The 27,821-nt window shown below is 43.1% G+C and overlaps 1 protein-coding gene across 3 annotated transcripts in view; it reads left to right on the top strand.

The window, feature by feature from the left end:
- The first annotated feature begins 1,447 nt into the window (after positions 1-1,447).
- The window catches only part of HTR4 (5-hydroxytryptamine receptor 4), a 147,815-nt gene continuing 121,441 nt past the window's right edge, over positions 1,448-27,821 (top strand). The window contains exons 1-2 of one of the 3 annotated variants that reach the window (XM_080674016.1): positions 1,448-1,665; positions 23,077-23,149. In XM_080674016.1, coding sequence (XP_080530142.1) covers positions 23,124-23,149 — 26 coding nt within the window. In that variant the 5' untranslated portion in view covers positions 1,448-1,665; positions 23,077-23,123. Of the gene's footprint in view, positions 1,666-1,757; positions 1,887-23,076; positions 23,150-27,821 lie in introns of those variants that run through there. The other 2 variants (XM_080674018.1, XM_080674017.1) reach the window with 2 other exon arrangements.

Genomic DNA, 27,821 nt, shown 5'->3' on the forward strand with positions numbered 1-27,821 from the left:
TCAGGAAGGAGGAAGGACTGGAAGGCAGAGACCAGTTAGAAGATCTTTTTGCTGATTCCAGAACAGATACAGTTCCGTCCTGTGGGAAGAGGGAGGCAAGGACAGATGCCAGAGGTAGAGCTGGGACAGACTCCACGGGAGCTGGCAAGCAGTTGAGTGGAGAGCGAGGAGAAGCGGAACAGAGAGAGGCATCAAAGATGATTGTGAGGATAATGGTGTCGTGCTGTCAGATGCATTGGATGTAGGGAAATAGCATCGTGATCAATTCCAGTTTGGATCTTAGTATCTTAGTAGATAAATAATTTAATGCTTCCACTTTTAAATTTTGAATGGGGTATATAAGAGGAATAAAGATTCAGGACATATTCATGCCAGGGAGAGAAGTCACAGGTGACTATCTGAATGGCAGAGAGTGAGTGGTGTTGAGACAGAGACAAAGCACAAAGATGGTAAAGAAGAGGTGACCTGACGGGGACAGACTGAAATGGGAAGAGAGGGAAAGGAGAGAGTAAGGTGGGGGAGAAATATAGACCACGAGGAAGACAGACATGGCAGAAGAAGTGGGAAAAAAGAGGCAGGAATATCAACAGAGAGAGAAGCTGCGAAGGGGACCTGCTCAGAGTTTTTGGCATGCTCAGTGTCAATTTCCAGTTCACTTGGGTTGTACTCACAATTGTGAGTTAGTCGTTTTTAAGATTGTCTTGGGAGACATTTGCATTCAGAGCTTAGTTACTGTCCCGGCTTCTCTGTTATGTCAAGCTTCCACGCAGACGCGGTGGTCCTGAGGGGGTGAATTCTCTGGCTAGCAGGCCTTTTGGCCCTCTCAACTGTCTCACCAAAGGAAGGTTCTTTCCCCCTCCCTTCCCAGCATGCCTTAACTCTTGACCTGTGTTGACCCTGCAAGTTAAGACCTTCATCAGATGTGTCGAGGAAAAACGTTTTGCATTCTGCCACAGTTCCTCACAGACATGACAAGCACTGGGTAACACCCGGGCAGGAGCTTTGGTAGGTCTCAACACAACTGCCAGCTCATGGTCCCATTTTACAGACAGGAGCACTGAGGCTTGGCTCGGGTCTAATCACGTGCTCAAGGTCACAGGTGGACAGAGCTGGGAGAAACGCTACCTCCAGATCCAGAAAGCAAATAGGGGATTAAGAAATATTGGCGAGATCATTTATGGAGACTTCCGGATAACAAAACATTGCCTCTGTTAAACTTGGGAGCCTTGTATCTAAGGGACAATGGACCTCACTCTGAACCCAGCTCCCAAACTGACCCGGCCCGGCAGTCAGGCGTAAGGAAGTAAGCTGTTGAGGGGCAGGATTTCTCCAGGCACGGGCACCGCACGCGCTTTCGCCTTTCATATTTACCTTACAGCGGAGGAAATGGGCACTCAGAGATGTTAACTGACTTGCCCAAGGTCACCCAGGAGCCGGCAGCGAGCCCAGGACAGCTATCGTTCCAGGAAGGCGCGGGCTGGCCAGCCCCGAGGGGTGAGGTCCTTCCCGCCCGCGTCCGCGCCCACTCCCTGTGTGCTGGGCCGCGCCCCCGCCGTTCCCACGCCCGGTGGGGGCGACTGCGGGGACCGCCTGGGCTGGGGGCTGTTGAGTCCAAGAGACCAGGCTCGACCGGCCCGGGAAGAAGACGATGCACGGTGCGCCCAGGTGAGCGTGAGTGGGGTCCTGCCGCCCGCAGCCCGGGGCCGCGCCTGCAGCCCGGCGGCCTCCCCGCGTGGGGGCTGGAGCCGGCACCCGAGGGGGCGGCGGGAGGCGCAGGCAGCGGCGGGGAGCGCGGCGGCAGCAGCGGCGGCAGAAGCTCGGCTCGGCGGCTGGGGGTGGCCGCTCCAGTCTGCCCTGGCGCCTTGCTCCGTCGCCGCAGGCAGCGGGTAGGTGCGGCTGGTGCGCGGGGGTTAGGAGCCCGGAGCCCGCGTGTGCCGGTGGGGACGCGGCGGGGGCGGGGTGGCAGGACCCGGTGAGAGGCTGGGGGGCTCTGGACTCCAGAGCCCGGGCTTTGCCGCAGGGATGGGCTGCGCCGCGGCTCAGGTTGTAGGTGGGCTGGCTGCTTGTGCAGGACGCGTCTCCAGCGTGGGACCGCCGTAGGGTCGGAGCTAAGCACTTGTGTACGTAAGTACTAGTGAAACGGCTTGTGTGCTCACTGACTCTGGGAGGCTGTGTGTAAGGGTGTGTGTGTGTGAATGAAAGAGAGGGAGAGAGAAACGGAGCGGGAGAGAGAGAACATAGGCTGTGCATCTATAACGTGTGTGTAACCAGATACATGTGGGCTATGGATGGTCCTGGAGGTGGAAGGAGAGCGCGCACTCTAACTGTGTGAGTGTGTATGTGACAGGAGACGCACGTCCCGGGTGCCTACCTGGCTGTGTGGGAGAGTGGCCGCGAGTGTGTGGGCACGCTGTGCTGCATGGAGCGTTCGCCGTCACTGCGGTTGTCTTTCACAGAATCCAAGCCCAATTTCAGATGCATTTGCCCCCAGCTTGCTGCTGTTGGCTGCCTCTGGAAGTGGTGGCCCCTGGCAGAGGTGGGGCAGTCACGGACACCGGCTGGTCTTACGATAGACTTCAATGTTAAGGAAAAAAAAATGTTGGCTTGGTTTTTCATTTAGTCCATTACAATGAATAAAAATTTCTTAGGGTAACCGATTTGGCATCAACCAAAGGTGGCTTTTGATGGAAAGACACTGAGGCAAGTTTGCCCTCCTCGTCTTGACATTGCTGGGGTGACTCCCCAGGTCAGAAAGCTGTGGGTGACTGGCGGTGGGGGTGTTTGCCTGGCCCCCTGTGTGGAACTTGGGCAGCAGTGATGGGGGACAAGTTGCTGTGTGCTGCTGTGAACACAGGTGCTGAAGGAAAAGGACACTGGTGATGGATGGGGTGCCACTCAAGGAAAAACTCAGGACAGGCCATGAGTCTCGTGGAGTCCCTGAGTTCTAGGAAGTGATGAGTGTGGGGGGAAATTAGTGAAAAGCAAAGAGGCTGGCAGCATCCTCAAGCCATCTTTTAATCTTATCTTTATTTTTCCCATGCACCCTGATCCTAAATTAATTCCCGCTTGTGTTTGCATCATTTCCCCCCATGGGAAACAGCTTTATTATAAATGTTATTATACAGCTGAGCAGGTTATCATTTCACTGCAGCACATCAGAGCCAGCAGGAGCTGAGGACACTGGTGCTTTTGCTACCTCTGAGTTATCTGGATTTTACTCCTGAAGCCGGTCCTTCTGGGGACCACAACTGCCCCATAGCCAACAAATTCAGTGTGTTTTCTCCCACTCAAGTTCTGCTGGAACTCCCTGACACTGTTCATCCCCTCAGCTTCTTTCCCCCTAAACAGCACTTGAAACCCAACCTACGCGACCTGCTACCCCAAATCACCTCCTGATTTTCCCATGTGCTATTGAACCACCAGCATCCTCTGCGTCCCTTCCCTGGGAACTGGTCACCTTTTTAGTTCTCCTCTTCCTTCATCAGTCATGGCCACAGTTTGATAGGCAGGTTTTATTCTTTTTCCCTCAGTACTCTTGAATCCTTCTCCTTCTCCTTCTCCTTCTCCTTCTCCTTCTCCTTCTCCTTCTCCTTCTCCTTCTCCTTCTCCTTCTCCTTCTCCTTCTCCTTCTCCTTCTCCTTCTCCTTCTCCTTCTCCTTCTCCTTCTTTTTTAACTTGTGCTGCCACCACCTCATCAGGTGAAACCCATATTCTGGGATTTCTGGAAATAGGAAATAGATTGTGATCATCGGGAATATGTATAGATTTTGATCGTCGGGAAAGAAATGCAAAGCAAATGCACAAATAGGAGATCCCTGATATTATCACTGTCTGACTAAGAAGTTAAATAAATATTTGGGAAGAATCTGGACCTTCTGATAGTTGTAACATTATGTCCTAGGTCAGTGGTCGGCAAACTCATCAGTCAACAGAGCGGCAAACCGTGGCTCGCAAGCCGCATGTGGCTCGCGAGCCGCAGTTTGCCGACCACTGTCCTAGGTCAAGTCTCTTGGCTTTTCTAAATCTCAGTTTATTTCTTTGTGAAATATGATGAAAGATTTCCACTAAAACCTAGTTGCTAGATCATTTCTAAGGTTTCTTCCAGCTTCAGAATTCTCTGATTGTCATTGATGGTCTTTGTGTTTAGCAAGAAACATTTTCCATAAAGCCGTAGGGTTACCTTCTAATATCTTACCACCTTTTAAAAATGTTCAGTTTGTCTCTAGGGAAAGGAAGGAGGCAAAGGGGAAAAGTGTGAAGATGCCCTATTGACTTAAGTTTGTGGTTGAGGGTCAACTACATATATCAAGCCTTAGAGTTGAAGGAATCTTAGATGTCACCCATTCTCACCTCCCATCCAGTGCAGAATCTTCCATGCCATTGCCTTTTGAAAATTGAAAAAAATGTGTCAAGTCTTATTAAGATAATGTCAACCAACGTTATAATTCAGGGCTTCTCAAACCTCTGTAGTCTTGACATTTTGGGCTACATAATTATTTTGCTGTGAGGGACTGTCCCGTGCATCGTAGGATGTTTAGCAGTGTCTCTGGCACCCATTAGATGCCAGTAGTAAGCGCCAGTTGGGACAACTAAAAATGTCTACAGACATTACCAAATGTTTCCTTGGGGGACAGTCACCCCGCCTCAACTCCTGTTGAATCCAGTTGTAATTCAAACACAAGTCTTGTGGCCTTGTACAGAAATACCGTAATGTATTTTAATAAACGGATGAATTGCTGTGTTGCTAGCAGCTTTTTCACCACCTTCCAATTTGGCCACCCTCACACATTTACCTTTATGCCTCCTGGTTTCTCACTGCCTTGTTGCTATGCCTGGAAACGCTCAAGATGTTGCTGAAGGCTGACAAGCATTTCAGAGACAATATAATAATAATCATAATTGCTCACATTAACCCAGCCCTTGATATGTGCCAGGCATGGTTCTAAATGCTTTCCATGGATGATCTTACTTAATCTTCATTAAGAATTCCATGAGAGATGCTTTGATTCTCCCCATTTTAGAGACGAGGCAACAATCTTACAGAGGTAGACTCTCATATGTTCTGTTCTCTCAACTGGGATGTGATGGAGCTGAGGTTGGTTGGTAGGTCATCCGGCTCCAGAATCTATATTCGGAACCCCCACATGCAACTGCCTTCCACAAATGGGATCTTGATATTAACAGGAGGTAATGATCTAAAACATCATCTCATTCAATTGTAGAATCATGTCTGCAACTAGAAAGGCTAAAAACTGTGAGGTTGGCAATTGTGTTCAGTTGAAATAACGTGCTTTCGCCCTTTTGTTGTTCTTCCCTCTGTTATTCAGATTGTTCATAAATAGCTCCAAGGTGAGAGCCCTGGGGTCGGGGTTGGGTAAATTAGGGGAGAGGGGCTCAGGGGAAGGGAAGGATGGCGAAAAGGAGCAAACAGTGAACAAGATGGTCCTTTTTCTATGAAGTCCTCACCATCATCTAAACCTTAGATGTCTCTTCCATCACTGAAATTAAAGTTGTCATTTTTTATCAAATCCTTCCCTCTGCATTGTTCTTGGCCTGTCCTTTCATTCTTTCATTGTGCATGCTGTTTTCATACTGTAGAGGCAGTAGGAAGTGGAGTACCTTTGGCAAAGGCGAAAGAGGGATGTAAATGGCCATCAAGTAGGCTTATTGATGGGTAAGAATGACTCCTTACCAATGACTATTAAGCTTGAAAATCAAAGGCAAGCTCTAAGAAGTATGACTGTTGCCTCTAAGACACTATATCAACAAATCCATAGGTCTGGTGGCTGCCAGTGAGTAGAGCCTTGGTTTTGCAAGCCTCTGAGTTTGGTTATGACAATGGTTCTCAAACTTTGGTGAGCATCAGAATAAACTACAGGACCTGTTAAAACACACACTGCTTGGTCCCCACCTCCAGAGTTTCTGATTCAGTGCTTGTGGGCTAGGGTCTGAGAACTGGATTTCTAACAGGTTCCCAGGTGAAGCTAATGCTGCTGGTCCAGGATCACATGGTTAAGACCTAAGTAAGTGAAGCTCACAACCTGAGCTTATCCTATATAATAAAGAGGTAGTATGCAAATTGACCCTCATGCCCTCACAAGATGGCTGCCTACGACCAGGCCAGCAGGAGGGTTAGTGAGGGACGACCAAATGACTGAACAAGCAGGCTACATGGGGCGACCAGGCCAGCGGGGGTGGGGGGACAGTTGGGGGCAACCAGGCTGGTAGTGGGGGTGGCAGTTGGGGCAATCAGGCTAGGACGCAGAGGCAGTGAGGGGCGATCAGGCTGGCGGGGGAGGGGGAGCAGTCAGGGGTGACCAGGCAGGCAGGAAGGCAGGTGAGCGATTAGGAGCCAGTGGTCCCAGATTGGAGAGGGTGCAGGCTGGGCTGAGGGGACACCTTCCTCCCCCCCCCCCCCCCCCCCCCCCCGTGCACGAATTTCATGCACTGGGCCTCTAGTTTTTAAATAAAAGAGATTTTATTTTTAAGATAACTGAGCATTTGGATTTACGAGAAGCAATGGATAGAGCAAGATTAAAAGAACAATAAATGCTAAGGACTAGTTGACATCTCTCAGTCAGCATCTAAGCTTTGCCTCTCATTTTGAATTTCAGAAAAACCTTTGCTTTTTCTACTTTGGATTAATTCTGATCTTAGATCTTTCCATTCTCTCTACCTCTACCCACCCCCCACTGCTACCTCAATCTGAAAGATAAAATCCCTCATTAATCACAGGATAATCCAAATAAAAAGGTCCTTTAATATCTTATCTACTGCCAGATAAATTCTGACTAGCCCCCTGTATGTTATCTGTCTATCCAGTTTTTGTTTCCTATGTAGTTGCTCCGTATTTCTTCCTCTTTCAAATCAATATTAGCACCATAAAGAAACCCCACAGAAACACAAATCAGACATTTATGTGTAACTAATTAAATTTTAAAAATTTTAATCTGAAAAGGTTTCCTTTAAATCCAAATTTAAAACTCAACCAATCCTCCTTCTTGTTTAAAAAAAATTTAAATAGATTTTATTTTTTACAGAAGGGAAATTTAGGTTAACAGTAAAATTTACCAGAGAGTAGAGTTCCCGTACAACTCTTTCGCCAACACGTGCAAAGTCTCCCTTCCTACCAACAAAGGAAGGATTTTTAATATTTTTTGTTAATCCTCACCAGAGGATATTTTTTCATTGATTTTTAGAGAGAGTGGAAGAGAGAGGGAAAGACAGAGAGAAACATCGATGTGAGAGAAAAACATCAATTGATTGCTTCCTACACAACCCCTGCCCAGGGCCTCATCGGGGGAGAAGCCTGCAACCAAGGTACATGCCCTTGACCGGAATCAAACCCGGGACCCTTTGGTCTGAAGGCCAATGCTCTATCCACTGAGCCAAACCGGCTAGGGCTGGAGTGGTACATTTCTTACAATTGATGAACCTACATTCACATGTTAATATCACTCAAAGTCCACAACTTGTCATGGCCTGCCTGGCTCAGTGGTTGGAGCATAGGACTGTTAGAAATAAGGTGAGCCCCCCAAGTCAGGGGTTCTGGTAGAATACAAAACACTCGGGAGCCAGGCAACAAGGCAAACATATTTACTTCTATGTAGAAGGGTGCACACACATGGTCTAGAAGCGCGTGCACACCGAGCAGGCAGTCTGCTTGGATTTATAATCCCTTACGCACGTGACCTGTCCTTTGCTCTTGATTGGAGTTCAGGCGCACAGTCTTTCGCGATTGGCTAATTCAAAGAGAGGGGTTGGCCTTTGCTGTTTCAAGATGGCAGCCCCCAGGGGAGCTGCAAGCCATGCGGCCAACATGGCGGCTGCCAAGTCACGCGGTCCAAAATGGCGGCTGTCTAAACTGTTCTTTGACAGAAAAGATGACTTGTTTATTCTCACAGGACTGAGCCCCAGAAGGTTGCAGGTTTGAGTCTCAGGTCAAGGACACATACCTTGGTTGCAGGTCTGATCCCTTCCCCCCCATTCAGCATGTAGGCAGAAGGCAACCAGTCATTGTGTCTCCGTCACACTGATATTTCTCTTTTACTCTTCTCTCTCTTTCTCTCTTTTTCTCCCTCTTCCACTCTGTCTAAAAAATCATTGGGAAAAATATCCTCACTCTTCAGGTGGGGATTTTTTAAAAAGCGCACAACCTACATTAGAATTCACTCTTGGTGTTGTCCTATGCATTTTGACAAACATATAATGATATGTACCATCACTACAGTATCATACAGAATAGTTTCTGCCCTAGAGAACCTCTTTTCTCCCCCTATTTATCAGTCCCTCTTTTCTAACCCCTGGAACTCACTGATCTTTTTACTGTCTCCATGGTTTTGCCTTTTCCAGATGTCATATGGTGGGTATCCTACAGTTAGTAGCCTTTTCAGAGGGCCTTTTTATTCAGTTGGTAATATGCATTTAAGTTTTTTCCATGTCTCTTCATGGCTTAATGACCCATTCATTTTAGTGTGGAATAATAGTCTATTGTCTGATTGTACTATATAGTTTATCCATTAGCCCACTGAAGGACATCTTGGCTGCTTCCAAGTTTTGCCAACCCATCCTCCTGATGCCCATCCTCCAGATCACCAGACATAAACATCAAAACTGCCTGACATCTGACTGACAACTGTCCTGGACCAATCCTAGGGCTAAGAATGCAGAACTTACTATTCTCAAGATCATACTTTTTACTCTTCTTTAAAACACTTCTGGGCTAGTTGTGTTTCTGGTTTGCAAACCTTAAGACCCTTGAATAAATCTATCATGAATTTCTAGCCAAAGCCTCCAGATAGCTTTTGAGTTCATTCAACAGCTGCTATAGACATCCATGTAGAGTGTTTTGTGTGTCCATTATTTTGAATTTATTTGAGTAAATACCAAGGAGCACAATTGCTGTATTCTATGGCATGAGTATGTTTAGGTTTGCAAGAAACTGCCAAACTGTCTTCCAAAGTGGCAGCAAAATTTAGCATTCTCACCAGCAAAGAACGAGTTTCTGTTGCTCCACATCCTCCATAGCATTTGATGTTATCAGTGTTCTGGGTTTTTACCATTCTAGTAGGCATGTAGTGGTATCTCATTATTATTTTAATTCCAGAGTGACATATATTATTGTTGTATTTTTGTCTTTTTTGTCTTTTCAGTCTGAAAATGCTCTAAATTTTTTTAAAATTGTGGTAAAATACACATAACACATCTTAACCATTTATAAATGTACAGTTTAGTTGTGTTAAATATATTCACATTGTGGTACAACCAATCTCCAGAACTTTTGTGAACTAACAATTTCTAATTTCCCATTCTCCACAACTCCTGGCAACCACCATTTTACTTTCTGTATCTATAAATTTGACTATTCTAGATACCTCATATAAATGAAATTTAGAGTATTTTTTTAAAATCTTTATTGTTGAGGTTATTACAGATGTCCCTCATCCCATTTCCCCCTTCTACCCAGTTCCTGCCCTGCCCCAGGCTTTCACCCCCCTATTGTCTGTGCCTATAGGTAATGTATATATGCATATAAGATGTTTGTTTATCTCACCCCCTCACCCCTCTGAGGGGTTTATCCACCCCTCACCCCCATTCCCTCTGAGAATTGTCAGTCTGTTCCATTTCCATGCCTCTGATTCTATTTTATTCACCAGTTTATTCTGTTCATTAGATTTCTTATTTATTTTGATTTTTACATTCAATTGTTGATAAGTATGTATTTGTTGCCATTTTGTTGTTCACATTTTTTATCTTTTTCTTTTTCTTCTTCTTCCTCTTCTTAAAGAATACCCTTCAACATTTCATATAATCCTGGTTTGGTGGTGATGAACTCCTTTAGCTTTTTCTTGTCTGTGAAGCTCTTTATCTGACCTTCAATTCTAAATGATAGTTTTGCTGGGTACAATCTTGGTTGTAGGTCCTTGCTATCCATCACTTTGAATATTTCTTGCCACTCCTGTCTGGCCTGCATAGTTTCTGTTGAGAAATCAGCTGACTATTGTATGGGTGCTCCCTTGTAGGTAACTAACTGTTTTTCTCTTGCTGCTTTTAAGATTCTCTCTTTGTCCATAGCCCTTCGCATTCTAATTATGATGTGTCTTGGTGTTGTCCTCTTTGGGTTCCTCTTGTTTGGGGTTCTCTGTGCTTCTTGGACTTGTAAGTCTATTTCTTTCACCAGGTAGGGAAAGTTTTCTGTCATCATTTCTTCAAATAAGTTTTCAATATCTTGCTTTCTCTCTTCTTCTGGCACCTCCATAATGCGAAGGTTGGTATGCTGAAAGTTGTCCCAGAGGAGGCGGGGTCTTAGGAAATCACCAGGGCAGAGCAAACAGAAATGGTTGCCAGTCAGCCCTGTGACCCCTGGGGGAGGTCCCAGCATAGGAATGAGGATCCCTGTGAGCACCTCCATCTGGGAGAAAGTGACCCTCGAGTTCCTGCCCCAATGCCAGACAATCCAGTTTTTCCTCGTATGTGTCTGTGTTCCCCAGAACCTTGCCCTGGTGCTGGAGCTCAGAGGAAGTGGGACCCTGTAAGTTAAGTTGGTGGTGCCAGCCTTTTAAGGGGAATGGCTGGGTTTCTAGCAGCCTCTGTGTCACGGAGCCCCAATCTGCACTGGTTTCTACAGCCTGTAGTTCTTACTGCCCTTTAGGGACTTCTTTTCCCAGCTCTGGGACCCTGGGCTTGGGGTCTGATGTGGGGCTGGGACCTCTTGCTCTTGACAGGCAGCCTCCACAGAGATGATCTCCCTCCCGATTAAGAAAGTGGCCCACGTGGGTGCCAGCCCAGCCCATTCTGCACCTCCACACCTCCTGCCAGTCTCAGTGTGTTTTCTTCTTTACTTCTCTAGTTGTAGGACTTCCATTCAGCCAGTTTTCCAGCAGTTCTGATAATGGTTGTTCTATATTTTAGTTGTAATTTCATGTGGCTGTGGAAGGTGGTAGTACAAGCATTTACCTGTGCCACCATCTTCAAAAATCTCTGACATAGATAATTTTACAAAACTAATATTATCTCTCTTCCATTTCAACATTTAAAAGTAATTTATGGAAATGACAGGCTGGGAAATTACCATTTGAGATAACATTTTATAAGTTCACAGGACTTTCACATATGTTATCTTATCTGAACTTCACGAGGAGGAGCAGATCTGTAAGACAGGTGGGCTGGATATCTTAACCACATTGAGCAGCTGGAGACCTGTGATTTATGGAAGCAAAATGAGGAACCCAGAGTCACATGGTGCTAAGAGCAAATTGGGCCTTGGTGTAAAATAAAATAAAAAAAAAAAAGTACTCTCTTTCAAGTTCCAGAAGACATTCTGTAGGTTTTGAGGAGCTATCGGAATATCTAGTTAATACAATTGCACTAGAAATGTTGAAATAGGAGACTGTTGAGCTCTGGATCCTTTACAGCAAGCAGGTCAAACTCAAAGGCTAACACAGGCCAAATAAACAAGTTTATGTGGTCTGCAAATAAAACCAAAAGCTTAATTCTGCATAGAAACGTAGGTTTATTTCTATAGAGACATGCTGAATAACAAAGGGCTGAAATAAACGAGTAATCGTTAACATAAAATAATAGAACATTTTAATAAAAATTATTTGTTCTTGAACATTAACTTACCAGACACTGAATAACTGCACAAATTAATAAGCGTAATGCAAATAAACCTATTTTTCTCATTCTCTGAAGGTGAAATATTTCCTGTTGCACACCCCAAACAAGTCAGTACAAGACTAATGATGTGGCGTCAACTGCTAAAATATTCATTGCTAGTATTAGTGGAGAGAATTGGTGTGCCTGCGCGTAAGGCGCATAAGGTGCGTAAGCGAAATGAATGCAACATGATTATAGTAATCAGTCATTAGTGAACGTTGTAGTTCGTTCTTAATAATTATGTATAACAGGATATTGTAAAAATTAAGTTACGTAATTTTTATTAAAATGTTTCTTATATACCATTATATTATCTGGGTCGCAAAAATACTTATTGTGGGCCACATGCGGCCCGTGGGCCCCGAGTTTGACATGCTTGCTTTACAGGATAACTTAGTGCTTAAAAGTCTGGACTCTGAAGCCACTTCCTGGCATAGCCTTGGACGATGTCTCCTCCCTATGCCTCAGTTTCTTCATTTGTGAAGTGGGGACAATTGCAGTACTCCTTCATAGCGTGATGTGAAGATGACATGAGGTAGCATATGTGAAAAGTTTGGTACTTAGCATGTGTCCAACAGATATCAGTTATAGAAATGTGTCACTATTCCTCTCCTGCTTCCTCCCCAGGATTCTTCTCTTGTGTGTTAAATAGGCCCCTTTGAAATCTGTGGGTATAGTTTTCTCCTGTTCCTAAAAGGTTTGTTTGGGAACTGTCAGGAGATTGAGATTGTGGGCAGTAGCCTTTTGGGGTCAACATTTTATTAATCCAGCGAAGATGCAGAATCTGCTCAAGAATTTCCATTTACACTGTAAATAGCTCATGGCCTGCAAGAGTGCACAGGGATGCTTAATTGGATATGCTAATCAGCACATGATAATCTGAAGCATAGAATTCTGTATAAACGTTTTCTAATCCAGGAGGCACAGAAGAAATAGAAAAGAGTGAGGCCAGAAGAGGTAAAATGCTGGCAGAGATTTTTCCCTTGGTATGCATAGCAAATTCTGTAATCCAGGTCTTCCAGCCAATGAAGCACTTAAACATATGGAAAACTATTAAAGAGGATTTCAGAAGGATGTGTCCACCTGGGTGGATTGCTCCCCATTCTTGCGGTGTTTCCCAAACTACTCTCCATGAATCATTTGTACCAGAATCCTAGGACATTTATTTGTTAAAATGCAGATTCCTGAACCTGCTGATTCAGAAAATCTGCAGTTTTGCAGGTGACTTTTAGGTATTCTAATGTTTGAGTACCACTGCTGTTTGTAACCGAATTCTGTAGGGTTCAAAACTTTTAAGACAATTTAGATGGAATGCAAATTTTGGTTTGACCTGTCCCCAATTCCAGGCCTCTAAAATCAGTGGTGACAAAACTGTTCGTTCATTCTCAGGCTCAGCTCTCAGAGGCCTCTTCTATAGAGAAGAGGAATAACTTCTGTAACCCATCCCAGAGCAGGAGAGATCAACCCCCAGGTGCATAGCTGCCTTTGTGGAGAAGCAGAGTGGGAAACATCCAGCCTCCGATGGCTGGGGCACTGCCGAGCTGGAGACCACCTTGTTTCAATAGCTGGCCAACATTGTATTGTGAACTCACTGGGCACCTGCTTTATAAGTATTCACTCTCATTGATTTTTTGCAATAACCTTGTGAAGTTAGAATTATGCTTATCCCGTTATATAGATGAGGCCACTGAGGCCATGAAAAGTAAATAATTTGTCCAAGGATATACTGATCATTGATAGACCTAGGACTGATTCCAAGGCTGTGCTTGGAATCAGGGGCTGGCAAATTTTCTGAGCAGATACCTGATTTTCTATGACCAGCAAGCTAAGTTTTTACATATTTTAATTGTTAAAAAGAAATCAAAAGAAGAAGAATATTTCGTAACAAGTAAAAGCTATATGAGATTCAAATTCGGTGTCCATAAATACATTTTACTGGAAAACAGCCATGCTCATTCGAGTAGAGTCTGTGGCTGTTTGCGCACTGCAACAGCACTTTGGAATAGTTCTGATACTGACCTCATGCTCTGAAAAGCTTAAAATATTTGCTAAATGGCCCTTTGCAGAAAAAAGTGTGTCAACGTCTGCCTTAACCACAATGCCAATGTTTCCGAAGCTTCAATCATTTCAGCACTTCCTTTGTGATTCGTGCCACCGTCTCATGCCATTAAGAGCATTATCTGCATAGCACTTTTCTTCAGATCAGTGAGTTTTCCTTAAATAAATTTTATTTTACAAAGAAACAAAAATGGAAGTGAAAACCAGTACCCACTACAAGAAATAGAAGATTAATTGTACAAACAAATGCAACACACACCAAAAAACAGTCTCAGATTTTAGCTAAATAGTTGGAGCCCATACTGTCACTGTTCCTCCCATTTTCCTGCAGATCCCCTCACCATTTGTGTGTAGCATCCTCACTTCCAATGCTGACAATTTTTGGAGGACTACCCTCATTCTGCTGGAATCAGCTTTGTTCACAAGTACAATTAGCTGGGGGTGCCTGGGAATCTGTGTCCTGCTGTGGACAGACAGCCCTTAACCAATAAATGATGGGTGTGGGAATATCAGTATATTCTCAGTTCACTCCTTACTTGTCCAGGATAATTCTGAGGCATATGTTTTACATGGTTTCTCAGAGCTTCTGCGTGGAATTAAGCTTCAGTGACTTGATCATATATATCCCTTTCATTCCCTTCCGCCAGATAAACTATGAACATTTATTCAATCCTCACCCCAAGATCTGCTTCTTGGGGAGACCCCAGTTAGACAATAGTGTTTCTCACAAAACACTATGAGCATGAGACCTAGTCTTTATTTTTTTAATACTTTTTTTTTTATGGATTTCAGAGAGGGAGAGGGAGAGAGAGATAGAAACATCAGCAATGAGAAAGAATCATTGATCGGCTGCCTCCTGCACACCCCCTACTGGGATTGAGCCCACAACCCGGGCATGTGCCCTTGATCAGAATCAAACCCGGGACCCTTCAGTCTACAGGCCAACACTCTATACACTGAGCCAAACCAGCTAGGGCGAGACTTGCTCTTTTTTATCAAAGGGAGATTAGTGGATATCAGGAAGGATTCTAGGACTGATTCCAAGATAAGCTCACAGTTATGTGAGTCCTTTTCTTCATTGTAAATAACTGATTAAAATAGAAAATGAAAAGGGAATACATTTTCCACGATAAGATCCAATCGTACTTCATGTTTCATCCACCTACTGCCTAATAACTGCTTTCTTCAGTGACAGGAGAGCCACCCTTGGGAAATTGACATTTTACCTTCAAGAGTGGTCCCCCGACCAGCAGCATCAGCAATACCTGGGAACATGTTAGAGATGCACATTCACCCTCTGAACCTACCAAATCAGAAACTTGGGGTGGGACCCAGCCATTGTGTTTAACAAGCCAGGGGGGATTCTTGTGCTTGCTCACACTTGAGGACCTCTGCTCTACAATAAAGAGCTGCTTACTTAGTTCTGCTCTCATTGCACTCCTGGGTTTCATCAGAAATTGGAATCCTCCAAGTCTTGCTTCCTCCTCTCAAATGTGACTGACTGAGGGTTTTCCAGCTTCTGTTTGAGCCTTCCACTGAGGTGCCCTTGTGACAGGTCAATAATTGGACAGCTCTGTTGTTGGAGGATCTACTTTGGGTCACACTCTTGAGACACTCATCTCCCCTTTGAGGACACAATGACAAGGCCAATTCCTTCTCTAATTATCAAGTAGAATTTTCATACCACCTCATGTCTGTCACTGGACAGATACTGATCATGTACTGTGTCTCTACATAGAACCTATAGCGAAATTCAGAGTAAGATATTAACCAAGTGATCAGAAAAGGCAAATATATAAATAAATACCTCCTGAAACTTCTCTTTTTCTTAGTTATTTTGAAAAAAAGTTAAAAGCCACTTTGTATCCTAATTGTACATATCAACCTGGTCCCATAAGTATAACTGAATTGGCATCTGTTTGGATTTTCACTTATGGAAATAAAATGGATGTAAACATGTCCAAAGCTATAGATAATTTTTATAAAAATTTATGTACGTTGAACGGAGGCTATGCCTGGAAGCAAGATGTCAGCAGATTGAGAAAAATTCTTTTTAGAATGACAGTTTGCGGCTCCTTTTATGCCCTTGGAATTAAGGAGGGCACATAAAAAAGAGTACATGAAAGTGAGAGGAAATAAAACTGGAATTGGATTACTGGATAGTTAAGATTCTATGCTTCCTTGGGGGTGGTTTCTCTTCTGAGGGGTCTGAAAAGAGACATTTTGAAGGTGTGCTTACCTAGAGGCACAGAAACACTGGGCAGGACTTGTTTAAGGCAAAGATAAACCTTTTAAATAAAGAAGTTATATGCCTGGGGTGTGACTACTCATCATGACCAGCCTAGTTAAGAATTTATGATCAGGTCATCCTGTGAAGTTACTTTTCATAGAACCCCTTATTGTTCAATCCAAAGGTTCAAGGAGCAAGACATATAGGCAGTTCCTCTGGAATGGTAGCTCCTACCCCATTTTGAAATGACTCCATTTATGTCGTTTTTCACAGAACTAAAAAAAATAAATAAATTATTGAGATAGCATCCTACAATTGCCAATTACTTTCCAGGAAACAAAGTCCAAGTAAATAGACAAGGAGGGGAATGTACTAGTTAGTGAGAATTTGCACAGTTGTAATTTTTCAGATGATCTAAGAGTTGTTTTTTACGGTGAAGTTTACAAGGAAATCATGATCACCATGGAATGTAGACTATTGGGGATGCTTGTGTGTTTGATCCTGGTGAGATTGTGTATTTTTGTGCATATGGTCATTGGTGGGTTAGGGCAATGAGGTAATGAGGCTTACAAGAAGCATCTGAACGCTTATCAAATATCTGGCCTTACTGAGTACACATAACATTGCTGTTATTTTTGACTCACCTGTTCAGAAATGTCTGTGATCATGTCTGTTGGAGACAGTGTAAGTGAATTGAGCATGTATCCATTTTTAAATTGGAAAATGATTCAAAACACTTTGGGGGTTTTTCCCCTGGGGATATAAAAGAAATAACATGGACTATCACAGTCCTACAATTTTAGCATTGGAAGAAACCCTAGCAGTCACCAAATTCACAGTTCTCATTTACATAGACACCCTTACATACCCACATGCTGCCTAAATGCCTCCAATGATGAGAAACTTACCTCTTTGAAATTTCCTTTAACTTCTGCAAAGCTGTAATTGAAATTTCTTCCTTTGCTCACCCTGCCCAACACCCTCTAGCCAAGTCCATTTTACAGTTGGGGAAATTGAGACCCAGATTGGTGACCAGACTTGTGAAAGGGAGCAGAGTTTGCCACACTGGCATAATTGTTATTCTAGGTTGACTATTTTTAAGAAGCAGCAAACAAAGGAAAAGCTCTGAAAACTGAGTAGAAGTTACCCTTTGTAAAAGACATTTATGTTTATACGAGAGGCCCGGTGCACGAAATTCATGCACTGGGGGGGGGGGGGGGAGGGGTTCCTCAGCCCAGCCTGCACCCTCTATAATTTGGGACATCCCTCTCACAAACCGGGAGTGCTGGCTCCCAACCACTCTCCTGCCTGCCTGCCTGATTGCCCCTAACCGCTTCTGCCTGCCAGCCTGATCACCCCCTAACCACTCCCCTGCCACCCTGATCGATGCCTAACTGCTCCCCTGCCGGCCCTATCACCCCCAACTGCCCTCCCCTGCCAGCCTGATTGCCCCGACTGCCCTCCCCTGCAGGCCTGATTGCCCCCAACTGCCCTCCCCTGCAGGCCTGATTGCCCCCAACTGCCCTCCCCTGCAGGCCTGATTGCCCCCAATTGCCCTCCCCTGCCAGCCATCTTGTGACCACATGGGGTGGTCATCTTGTGTGAGGGCATGATGGTCAATTTGCATATTACCTCTTTATTATATAGGAAGGGAAATCTCCATTTGTAAGGGTATCTCCCTCTTGGTACCAGGAACAGAAGGATGACTCTAAAACTTTGGAAATTTACCAGTGGAGGAAGAAAGGACTTCATTTGCATAAGGGCCTTACCTTTATTTACCTTGCTATTTTTGGTAACCCCCCCAAACTGTTCCCCACTGCCAACATCTTCTTTTGTCTTTAGCTGGAAATGTTATTTAAGGTGGTGCCTTGGACCATTTGGAGAATTAATTGTATATTACTCAGGATCTGGGCCTCTCCCATGCATACAGGAAGTATACATGTTATTAAACTTGTTTGTCTTTCTCCTGTTTATCCGTCTAGTCTTCTATTACTGGAGGGAAAAGGACTTTCCTCCCCGACTCTCGCTTAAGACTAGAAACAGTGAGGTAGTAGCAGGGTTGGGCTGGGAACCCAGGCCCATTAACTCCTGATCCAGTGCTCCTACTCCATACCAGGCTTCCATCCTCAACTTGTCAATTTAGATAAATAATGTTTTACTTATTCCTGACACTTGCCCAAAACAAAGGTATTGAAATATGCCCTTTGATGTAGAAATGTAACCCATGTAGGCATACTCTATTTACGAAACATGGTTAATCCATGCACAGTTAGGCATGAATATTATGCATCCAAAAGTGGGGGAGGGGAGGACAAAGTGCAGCAAAGAAAACGGAGGTTATGATATAGCTCCAGTTGGTAGATGTTGGTACTGTACCAAACTACACTGAAATCGGACTTTAATAGGTGAGTCCTGTGCTCACACTTCTTATAATAGAGATGCAACTACACACCTTCTGTTAACCATTAACGACTATTCCACAGAAGTCTTTCAGAGTATTCTGAATCAAAGGACAAGGGTAAAGATGGGGTGCACTTACCTTTTGGATTTGCCCTTTAGATGCATAAACCAGAAAATTAAGGGTTGGAATAAGCATAGGGTGGCATACATAAAATAGTCTTTTCCTCCTCCTTCTTTTTAAAGGAAAGATCAGAGTCTGAATATATTCATCAAGAAGAAGAAGCTCCAAGAAATCTGATAGGGTTCTTTGTTGCTGTAGGTTTACTTTGAATAATTCTCGTGGCTTGAGCTTGCTGAGCCTTTTGAAAGTTACTGAGACCTTCATTTGAATTTGACATGGTAGAAGGGTTTGTTTGACTCCCTCCTCAACCCCTTTCCCAGGACTTGCCATGTTCTTTTTCTAGTTATTATCCAGGATTGTTTTTATGAAGGGGACCAACATGGAGGGTATCACTCCTTGTCCCTTAAACCAGGTTGTTGGATATAGCATGACTATCACTAAAACACACACACACACACACACACACACACACACACACACACACACACACAATGGTTTAATTGAATTCCAAACTGACAACTTTAGAAGTGACACAGCTTGTACCTGAGCATAGGAGATGCTCTCAGTTGATTTAATTAACAAGGTGGTATTCTGTTAAGATGCTAGAAATATAAAAATGCAAAATAAAAGCACTGGTTCCTTGCAAAGCCCTCTCACTCTATGCAGTCTTCCTAACAAGAGGTGTTCCTATAATCGTGCCTCTGATTAATTATCTCTCTCTGGTGAGCACGGCAGAAAATAGTGGCTGGTGGGCAATTAATCAAATCAGGGCCACCAACTTCTCTTTTGTTACTGTTTCTTTCTCTCTGACCAAAGGCATGCTGTTTCACTGGCTTGCTAAATGGCAATCATTTTAATTGGTTCATTGGGTTTAGATGTGCAAAATATAACAGCACATATATTGTGATTGTTAAAAACTAAATTAATAGAACAAATTTGAAGATCTAATTGGTGTTATTAAATGATTCATGACGATTCAAGTCGGTTCAGGTAATGACGCCTTTCCGTTGGCTGAGCTGTAACATTTTCCGTTGGCTGGGGTTGTTGCTGAGCAAGAAGAAAAGCTTCCTCTTACAGGGGTACTGAAGTAGGTACATCTTCCTGTTTGGGGTAAAGCATGAGAGCTCCCGCTGTTGGCCTTCTCAACGCCGATTTTAGTTGAGATTTCCTTTATTAGCTTCCCACAGTATGACTACATGAGGTTTCCCCCCTGTTGTAACATTTTCAAATGCAGTTCCAGTGAGGTGAACTTTAGTTAGCTTTTAACTGGTTTTCCTTAGTTACAGTTTTTTTCCCTTCTGATCTGTATACAAATACAATATTGATTTTCTAGTATATTATGCAGGATTCTTTTGGTTGCAAATAATGGCTGGAACCCAAGTAAAACGCTTACAGAAGGAAAAAAAAGGAATTTGTTGGTTCATTCAAGTATAAAACTGTTTTAAGATACTGCTCAATCTTAAGCCTCAAATTATGTCATCAGGTCACTGTATTCTGAATTCCTTTGGGTTAGCTTCATTCTCAGGTTCTCCCCACAAAGTGGCAATGATGATCCCCAATAACTTGTTTAGCAACATCAGGGGAAAGAGACTCTTCCTAGCAAAAATCCCACGTGTAGCTTTTACTAGTCTAGCTGATGAGCTAATTAACTGTGGCCAGGTAATGGACTGTTTTGATTGGCCAGCCCTGGTCATATGCTCGTGACTGGAGCTAGGGAAGGGGAGGGGTAGTTCTGCAAATGAAAATCTGGGCACTGTTTTCTGAGAAAGAAGGAATCAATGATTACAGTAAATGTCCACTTTCATCAGGAGATTCCCTTGCTCTTGTGGGAGGAAGTGTGATATAATGAGAAGAACTATGCAAGACAAACCTTGAGTTTTGGAATTTGCAGCCCTGGATTCTATTCCCACTTTAGTCAACGGCCAGCTGTGAGACTTGGCAAGTCAATTAACCTCTTTGATCTTTAGTCTCTTCATCTAACAATAGAGATGAAAACTCAGAGGTTGGAAGAGGAGGAAAAGGGATAGCGTTTGGCACTTGTTAACACTTCGAAAAGGGTAACTTAATAATACGAAATGGTTTTCGCTTGTTTTAAAATCATAGTATTGTGCTCTGGGATGATTCACACGGTACCTCCCAGTGAGAAAGTCACAAATTCTCAAACCTCAGTTTCCTCATTGGCAAAACGAATTAACTACTTAGATGACTCAACAAATATCTGTGAAGGGAATGTATCAGACATTTTTCTAGACACTGAGGATATATATAATAGCGATCAAGATATAACTATGCACTCTTGACACATATTCTAAAGAGAGAGACAGATCACTAATAAAGGGGCAATTGAGTATTATATAACTGATGTGCTAGTAAGATACAATAGAATGCATAAAGAGGATAGCGACTTACCGAAAATGAGGTCTGACATTTTACTTAGATTATCAAGGAGATTCCGTGGGAAGTGTCATTTGAGCAGCGTCCCTGAGGCCCTGAGGGAGTGATCCACCTGGGAGCATTCTAGGGAGAAGCAACAGTAAGTGAAAAAGCCCTGAGTTGAGGGCCTACTTTCATGGTCAAGGAAAATAGCAAAACCCCTGAGCTTGAGGGCAGTTGAGGGTAGGCCATCGATGAAGTTGAGATCGGAGAGGAGCTGGGGCCAGATCACGTCAAGTCTGGTTGGCCATGATGAGTTTGGCTTTTATTCTAAGTGTGACGGGACGCCTCTAGAATTTTATGCAGGCAAGAAATGATCTGACTTACATTTAAAAAATATGATTCTGGCTACTGTGGGGAGAAGAGATGACAGTGGAGGAAGCAGGAGACCAGTTAGGAGGGTGGGAAGGTATTCCAGGGAAGGGAGATGGGTGCTTGCTGGGGCCAGCGTGCTGGTTCTGGATGTAATGAGAAATAAACAGGTTAAGGAATAATTTTTAAAATAGAATGATTTTGCTGATAGTTTGGTTGTAGGAGGTGAGAAAATGAGGTAGCTTGGTCTCAATAACTGGGTAAATGCTGGAACTATTTGCTGACATGGAGAACGCTAGGGAGGAGGAGGGTTTTGTGTTGGGAGTGGGAAATGAAGAGTTCAGCGGGAAATGCTTTTTAGTCATCCAACTTGTCATGTCTGGTAGGCGATATGAGTCTGGGAAAGGTCAAGAATAGAGCTATTGTTTTGGGAGCCTTCAGTGAATAGGTGGTATTTTAGGCCATGGAAATGGATGTGATCACTTCAGGAATAATTTTTAGATGGAGGAGGAAGGGGGATGGAGCCCTATCACTTCACTTGTTAGGGCTTTGTATTTAAGTATTTCAAATGAATGATTATTCCAAATTCAAAAGTGAAAGAGAGAGAAGTGGACAGAGCTACTTAGGTTGAGGTCAGAGTCGGGGTTCAGAGACCTGCATGCTGAGCCTATCCCACACCTGCCCCAGACCCAGAAATGTCACAGAAGCCCCTGTTAATCTTAGAGGAACAAACATTGTAAAACCAATGAGATCGGCATCCTTCTCAGCTCCGGTGGTCTGCCACTATCCTCTTGGCTACCAACCATGTGTGTTTGGTCCACCCCGACCAAAGCATCCCAGGTCCAAGGCTGAGCTTCATGGTTCTGTTACGTAGATAAACAGATTTACAGTTTTATCTTGGTTAGATTTGATTAGAAAACCAGCAGATGGAATTATAGAATGTCAGAGCTGGAAGCGAACCCAGATATCATCTCTTCCAGTCCTTTCTGCTTTTGAGAAGTGGATGATGAAGCTCCGAACAAAAAAGGGACTTGCTGAGGGTAACCCCAGAAGCAACAGACCAGGCTCTGCCACTACATCCTCTGATGCATCATGTTGTGGAACAAATGTGTTGAGAGTCAGGAATTCTTCTGAATAACAAAATTGTACGGTCAGTGTAGAGCCTATTTAGTGAGTATCAGTGAGTGTCCATCTGTTAAAGGGTGCAAGGCCTTCCTAGAGTCTATGCTGGAGGAACGTTTGATAGTTGGAAAGTCAATTCCCCTTCAATGGGGAGTTCTTAGCCTGGGTTCATGGATGGGTCTGAAGGAATCATGGGCTCCCCAGAAAGTGTGTATGTATGTGTGTGCACTTTTTTTTTTTTTTTTCTGGGTAGAAGTTCTCAGGAGTTTACTAGTTTTTTGAAGGGATACATGATTACCCACCCTTGAAAAGGGTTTAAGAAAAACTTGAAAATCTTCATAGAAAGCAAAGTGACTGACCCTTGTAGGCAATGCACTGTTTTAATCATAGCAACATAGCTGCCTATTTGCACTAGCTAGTGGCCCAATGCAGGTCATATAAATGAGCTATTTCTGGGAAGAGCAAAAAATAACAAATAAACCGATTAACAGTAAAAGAAGTACCTGTATGTTTTAATCTCCAGGAGATTAGTAAAATATAAGAAAACCTTTTGCAACACTCCGTGGTGACATACCTCAATATGCCAATAGCTTTTTGTTGTGGTATTGTTTATTAAATATTTACTGATACTCTACAAAAGCCTTAATAAATAGGAAGCAATGACTGGCATTTTTTTCCTCTACCACCGACTTGCTATTTTCCTACCTGATCATCTAACTTATTATTTATTCCCACATTATAGGACCCTGTGGGTACTGAAATCCAACTCACCCATGCCTATTTCCTGTAATGGACGAACTTGATGCTAATGTGAGGTATGTGACAGTTCTGTGTGTATTTTGCTATATATACATTATGGCCACTTGAACTATGAGGTCTCTGTAACAAAGCTAATGGATGTGATTTTTCTTCAGCATTTCATATATCATCATAAGTGTGGTTCTGTTTGATTATTAGTGTTTTTGTTTTCACTTCTGCTTAAAAGATTAATAAATATGGCTATAAATGTTTCAAGATGCCTATACAAAAAGTCTGCACTAAGGGAGATATGTTATATGAAAGTAGATACTCATTTCTGTAATAGGAAGAAAGAAGATGTATTTAATAGCATAAAGTAACTTTATATCATTTATCTGTATAGCTAAACATTGAATATACATTTAAATAGCTATTTATAACAGTTTCTCATTTGCCACTTCTTTTTTCAACCAGGTCATTAGATTATGTTGTGTGGTATAGTTCTGTAAACCTAAATGCCTTTTGTTTTGTTTTCCTGCAATTTCCTGCTGCCCTTGGAGATCAAATAATAGAATGGCTCCTGGGGAAGTTATTTCTTCAAGGGCTTGCTGCAGTTTTATTCGGCACAACCAAATAGTGGGAGGAAATTGTATTCAATAAGGCATAAGTGTTATGGGTTGGCATTAGAGGCTGAAGACTAGCTGGAGATACCGATCGCTGGAAGACTTTCTTTTCTTTTTTTTTTTTTTAATTATTATTTTTAATTGTTTGAAGTATTACAAATAGTAGTACATATGTCTCCTTTTTTTTTTCCTTCCCCATTGACCTTCCTCCGGTCTCCCCTTCCCCCCAGTACATGCCTTTACCTGCCCCCTCCCCCCAGTGTTTTTTATCCATTGGTTATGCTTATATACATGCATACAAGTCCTTCGGTTGATCTCCTACAGCCCCCCGCCCCCCGCAACCTCCCCTGCCTTCCCATTGTAGTTTGACAGTCTGTTCAATGCTTCTTTGCCTCTGTATCTATTTTTTTCCCCATTTCATTCCTTTAAAAAATCTTGCCTCTGCAGACTAGAAATAAACATATAATAACAAAAAATGTTTGAGTCCCAATTTCCATGTCCAACAGTTCTGAGTCCCCATTTCAATGTCAAACAGTTCCTTATGTGTACATGTCAGCAATGATATCTGGATGGTGGGCACATGGTGGCAATGCAGGTCCGACCCTCTCTGGTTTGGTCCTAGGCAACCTGCTGCGTCGCACAGCTGCTGACTGCTAGCGTGGCAAGGCGTTGTCAACGTCTTCCATCTCTGGACTGTTTCTCCTCTTGTCTTCGTGGTTGGAGCAGACCTGTCAATTCCTCTCTGTTGCAGGAATCCACATGGTCTTGGAGTTGTTTTCTGAAAATATACAAACATATTCTCGACCAAAAGTTAATAAAGGAATCTTTTCTATATAACTGATTTGGGATCCTTTTTATTTTTGCCCAAACGATTTTCCTTTGTCTTATTTAGACACCATGTGTGTTTTTCATGGGTGTCTTGCTGTTAGCATTACAAATGAAAACTAATTTTGTAAAGTAAAAGTTTTCTAGATGTAATTTACTTATAGGATATTTTTCCTTACATGATATTACCCTTCTATCCCCCCTTTTTTGATTAATGGAGGCTTTTGTAAATTTTATAATGCAGTCTTGATGACTTTAAATTTTAATTTTTTGACAAAAATATGACTGCTTTAGTTTCATTGCATGTTCAGGAATTTTACCATGAGATGAACTACCAATAGAAATTTTAGTTACCACATTAGGAACAGCTTTTTGTCCAGTACAATTACATTTTCTTGAATATTCACTTATTTCAATTAGCCTATTTAAATTAACCTGAAAACTTGATTATTATTTTACTGTCAAATTTAATACTCTACCAACAATCTTAATTTACCCTGTAAATATTAGTGGAAAGGATTATTTTCATTCTTGAGTAGGCCCTGAGCATTCCTGGTGCTAGGCTGGATTTAGATATAGGGCAGCTGCTGTCGGCCAAGTCTCTGTCTGTTACCTGGGTCCCAATCTGAGCTGGGCCAAGTCACTGTCTGTCACCTGTGTCCCGATCTGAGCTGGGCGTGGGAAGCAAAGCAGCCATGGGGGCAGGAGACCTCCCTCAGACGGGGTGAGGGTTCAGGCCCCTGCAAGGTTGGGGGGGTGAGGGTCTGTGCCCCACCTCTGTTGATCCCCAAGTTCTCTTCTGATGGCCCCTCTGTGACTGTGCCTGTCTTAGGTTGTTCCTTCCCTGAGGAATCTTACCCGTCTCTGGCTAACCAGTCATCCTCCAGGGCCAAGCAGGGTGATGTGAGGTTCAGTTCTGTCTCCTTGGTAGCCTGTGCCCCCGTGGCCTCCACGCCCAGTACCTGCCTTGGGAATCCCCTGGCCTGCTGGTGGGGCCCCAGCACTGATCACATATCTCAGGGAACTCAGGTTTCTTCTCCAGGGAGGGCCCAGCTCACACGATTGGGCGAGAGACAGATCCATGGTACCAGCCACCACGAGGCTTCATGCTCAGCATGAACAGAAAGCTCAGGCAACAGCTGAGGGCAATTGGATTGTGAGAAGAGGGTCCCTCTTGGCACAAAAGGCAAGAGGGGCCAATATAGAATTGGAAGACTTTCTAAAAAAAATACATTCCCAGAGTAATTGCAGGACAGGTTCCTTCACCTGTGACCTGTAGAAAAGCACGTTCCAGGTACAGAATGGGGGCACTGTGCCTGTGTGTTGCATGTAGTAGAACACTGTGACAAAAGGGAGCTGTCAAATGTCTTGATCAAAACACTAGTGTAATGTGACGGGGCATCCAAAGATGTACTGAACCCAGGAATTCATTAAGGGTAGAATGTGTCTCACTCATAATCCATGGCACATGGTGAGTATTTAGGAAAGGGTTGTTGATCAGTCAGTCTTTGGTGTTACCACATGTATTTCAAATGGGGTTGAATTCTATTACACCTTGATGTGCAAAGGGACTCTGACTGCTCAGCAATAAAACATTTTACATTCGCAATAGAAGCATCCTGGATTTTGTTATTTACCCAGCACACTCACTTGGTGCAAAGCCTTAGGACTTTAATGCAGATTTTTTAGGTTGGTGCCATGTGTTTAATTTTCCTCTAAAAGTTTGTGACATTATTTGTCCCAAAAAAGCACAGTGGAATCTAGAGAATTTCAATTTGATTTTAGTTCATCCAGAGGCCAAAGTGAGCAATATCAATGGTGATAAGTTATGAAATTATTTTAAGTTTTAGACACTGTATCAGTCTGCATCAGTTGGTTAAAATGCACTTCCTTTGAGAGAATTCAGATAGTATGATCCCTAACATTTGTAGCTTTTCAACATTTATTTATAGCAGCATTGCATTCTAATGGCAGAATACAATTCAATTAAATGAGCATTAGCCTTGGGTGCTGTCTATCCTGTATTGCTCAGGATACACGATTCTAATCACTCCCCAGAGTCTTGTCTGTGGACCATCCTCTCTGTCAGATTCCTAGCCTGATTCCATCAACATGTGCTCATCCTCGCCCACTCCCCATCTCCACCCACAATACTGGAAACATGCAAATGCCACAGACTTTCCACCCATTTCTTCCTCAGTCCAGCCTCTGGGGGTGTCTATGATAAAAGATGTATTTTAGGTGCACATTTACCAAATTGTGATGTGTGGATATCTGGTGATGCATAATGATTTTAGGTAGTATATGAACATGTTTTTACTTTAAAATATTTATTTTAAGGTAACAGTCTTATCGTGATGAGTAATACTGTTTTGCACAATTAAGGTAGTGACATGAAATTTCCTTTTAAAATACAGTTATTTAAAATAAAAAAGAAGTGTATTTAAAGAAAATGTTACGTATTTTAAAAATATTGGTTAACAAATGAATGTGAAAAAAATCACAAGGGTAGTATGCAAATGACCAGGGTCTAGAAACGGATATTCTAGTTTATAACTAGATAGAGGAAAGTTTGTTACTTTAAGAGCAGAAACCAGAAAGTCTTTTTTGGGTAAGAAAATGCCTTCACTTGGTAAAATGCCTATATAAAGTACGAGCTGAGGGCCCAAATCCCTGGCACAAGAGAGGAATTTTATTACATGCTCTCAAGATAGGAAAATGAGTGAGCAGAGGAGGGAGAAGGTTGAAGAGACAAGGTTCTGAGAAGGAGAGTCTGGGCTCTGCTTGGAAAAGAGTGAATATCCAGTGTCATGGTGGCTGTAGGGGACTCAGAGAATAGACGGGTTGCATATCTGCATTTGTTGGTTTGTTTTCAATGTGAATGATGCGTGTGCTGACCTCTTGCAGGATCCAGCTCTTCCATAAAACTTTTTAGCCTGGCTAGCCATTGAGCGTTGAATGTTTATTATGTGTGAGGGCATCAAGAGCTATAAACTTACCATGCATTATCCTGTTCAATTTTTAAAACAATCCTATGAGGCACGTGCCATTATTATATCCATTTTATGTTTTGTGGTGACCAATGCACAAAGAGGTTCAGTAATCTGCTCAAGGTCATATAACCACACTGCCTCCTACTTTACTGAAAACATTTTATGTGCATATATATGTATGTGTGATTGTGTATTGGTGAGAGGCTGGCGTGCCTGTCTGCGTAAATGTGATTTATAAAAGAGGATGCAGAATGGACACCGAAACGGCATAGGATGGCAGAAGACTAGATAAATGCCCAGGGAAATTC

The sequence above is a fragment of the Plecotus auritus genome, assembly GCF_963455305.1.
Source record: "Plecotus auritus genome assembly, chromosome: 6".
NCBI lineage: Eukaryota > Metazoa > Chordata > Mammalia > Chiroptera > Vespertilionidae > Plecotus > Plecotus auritus.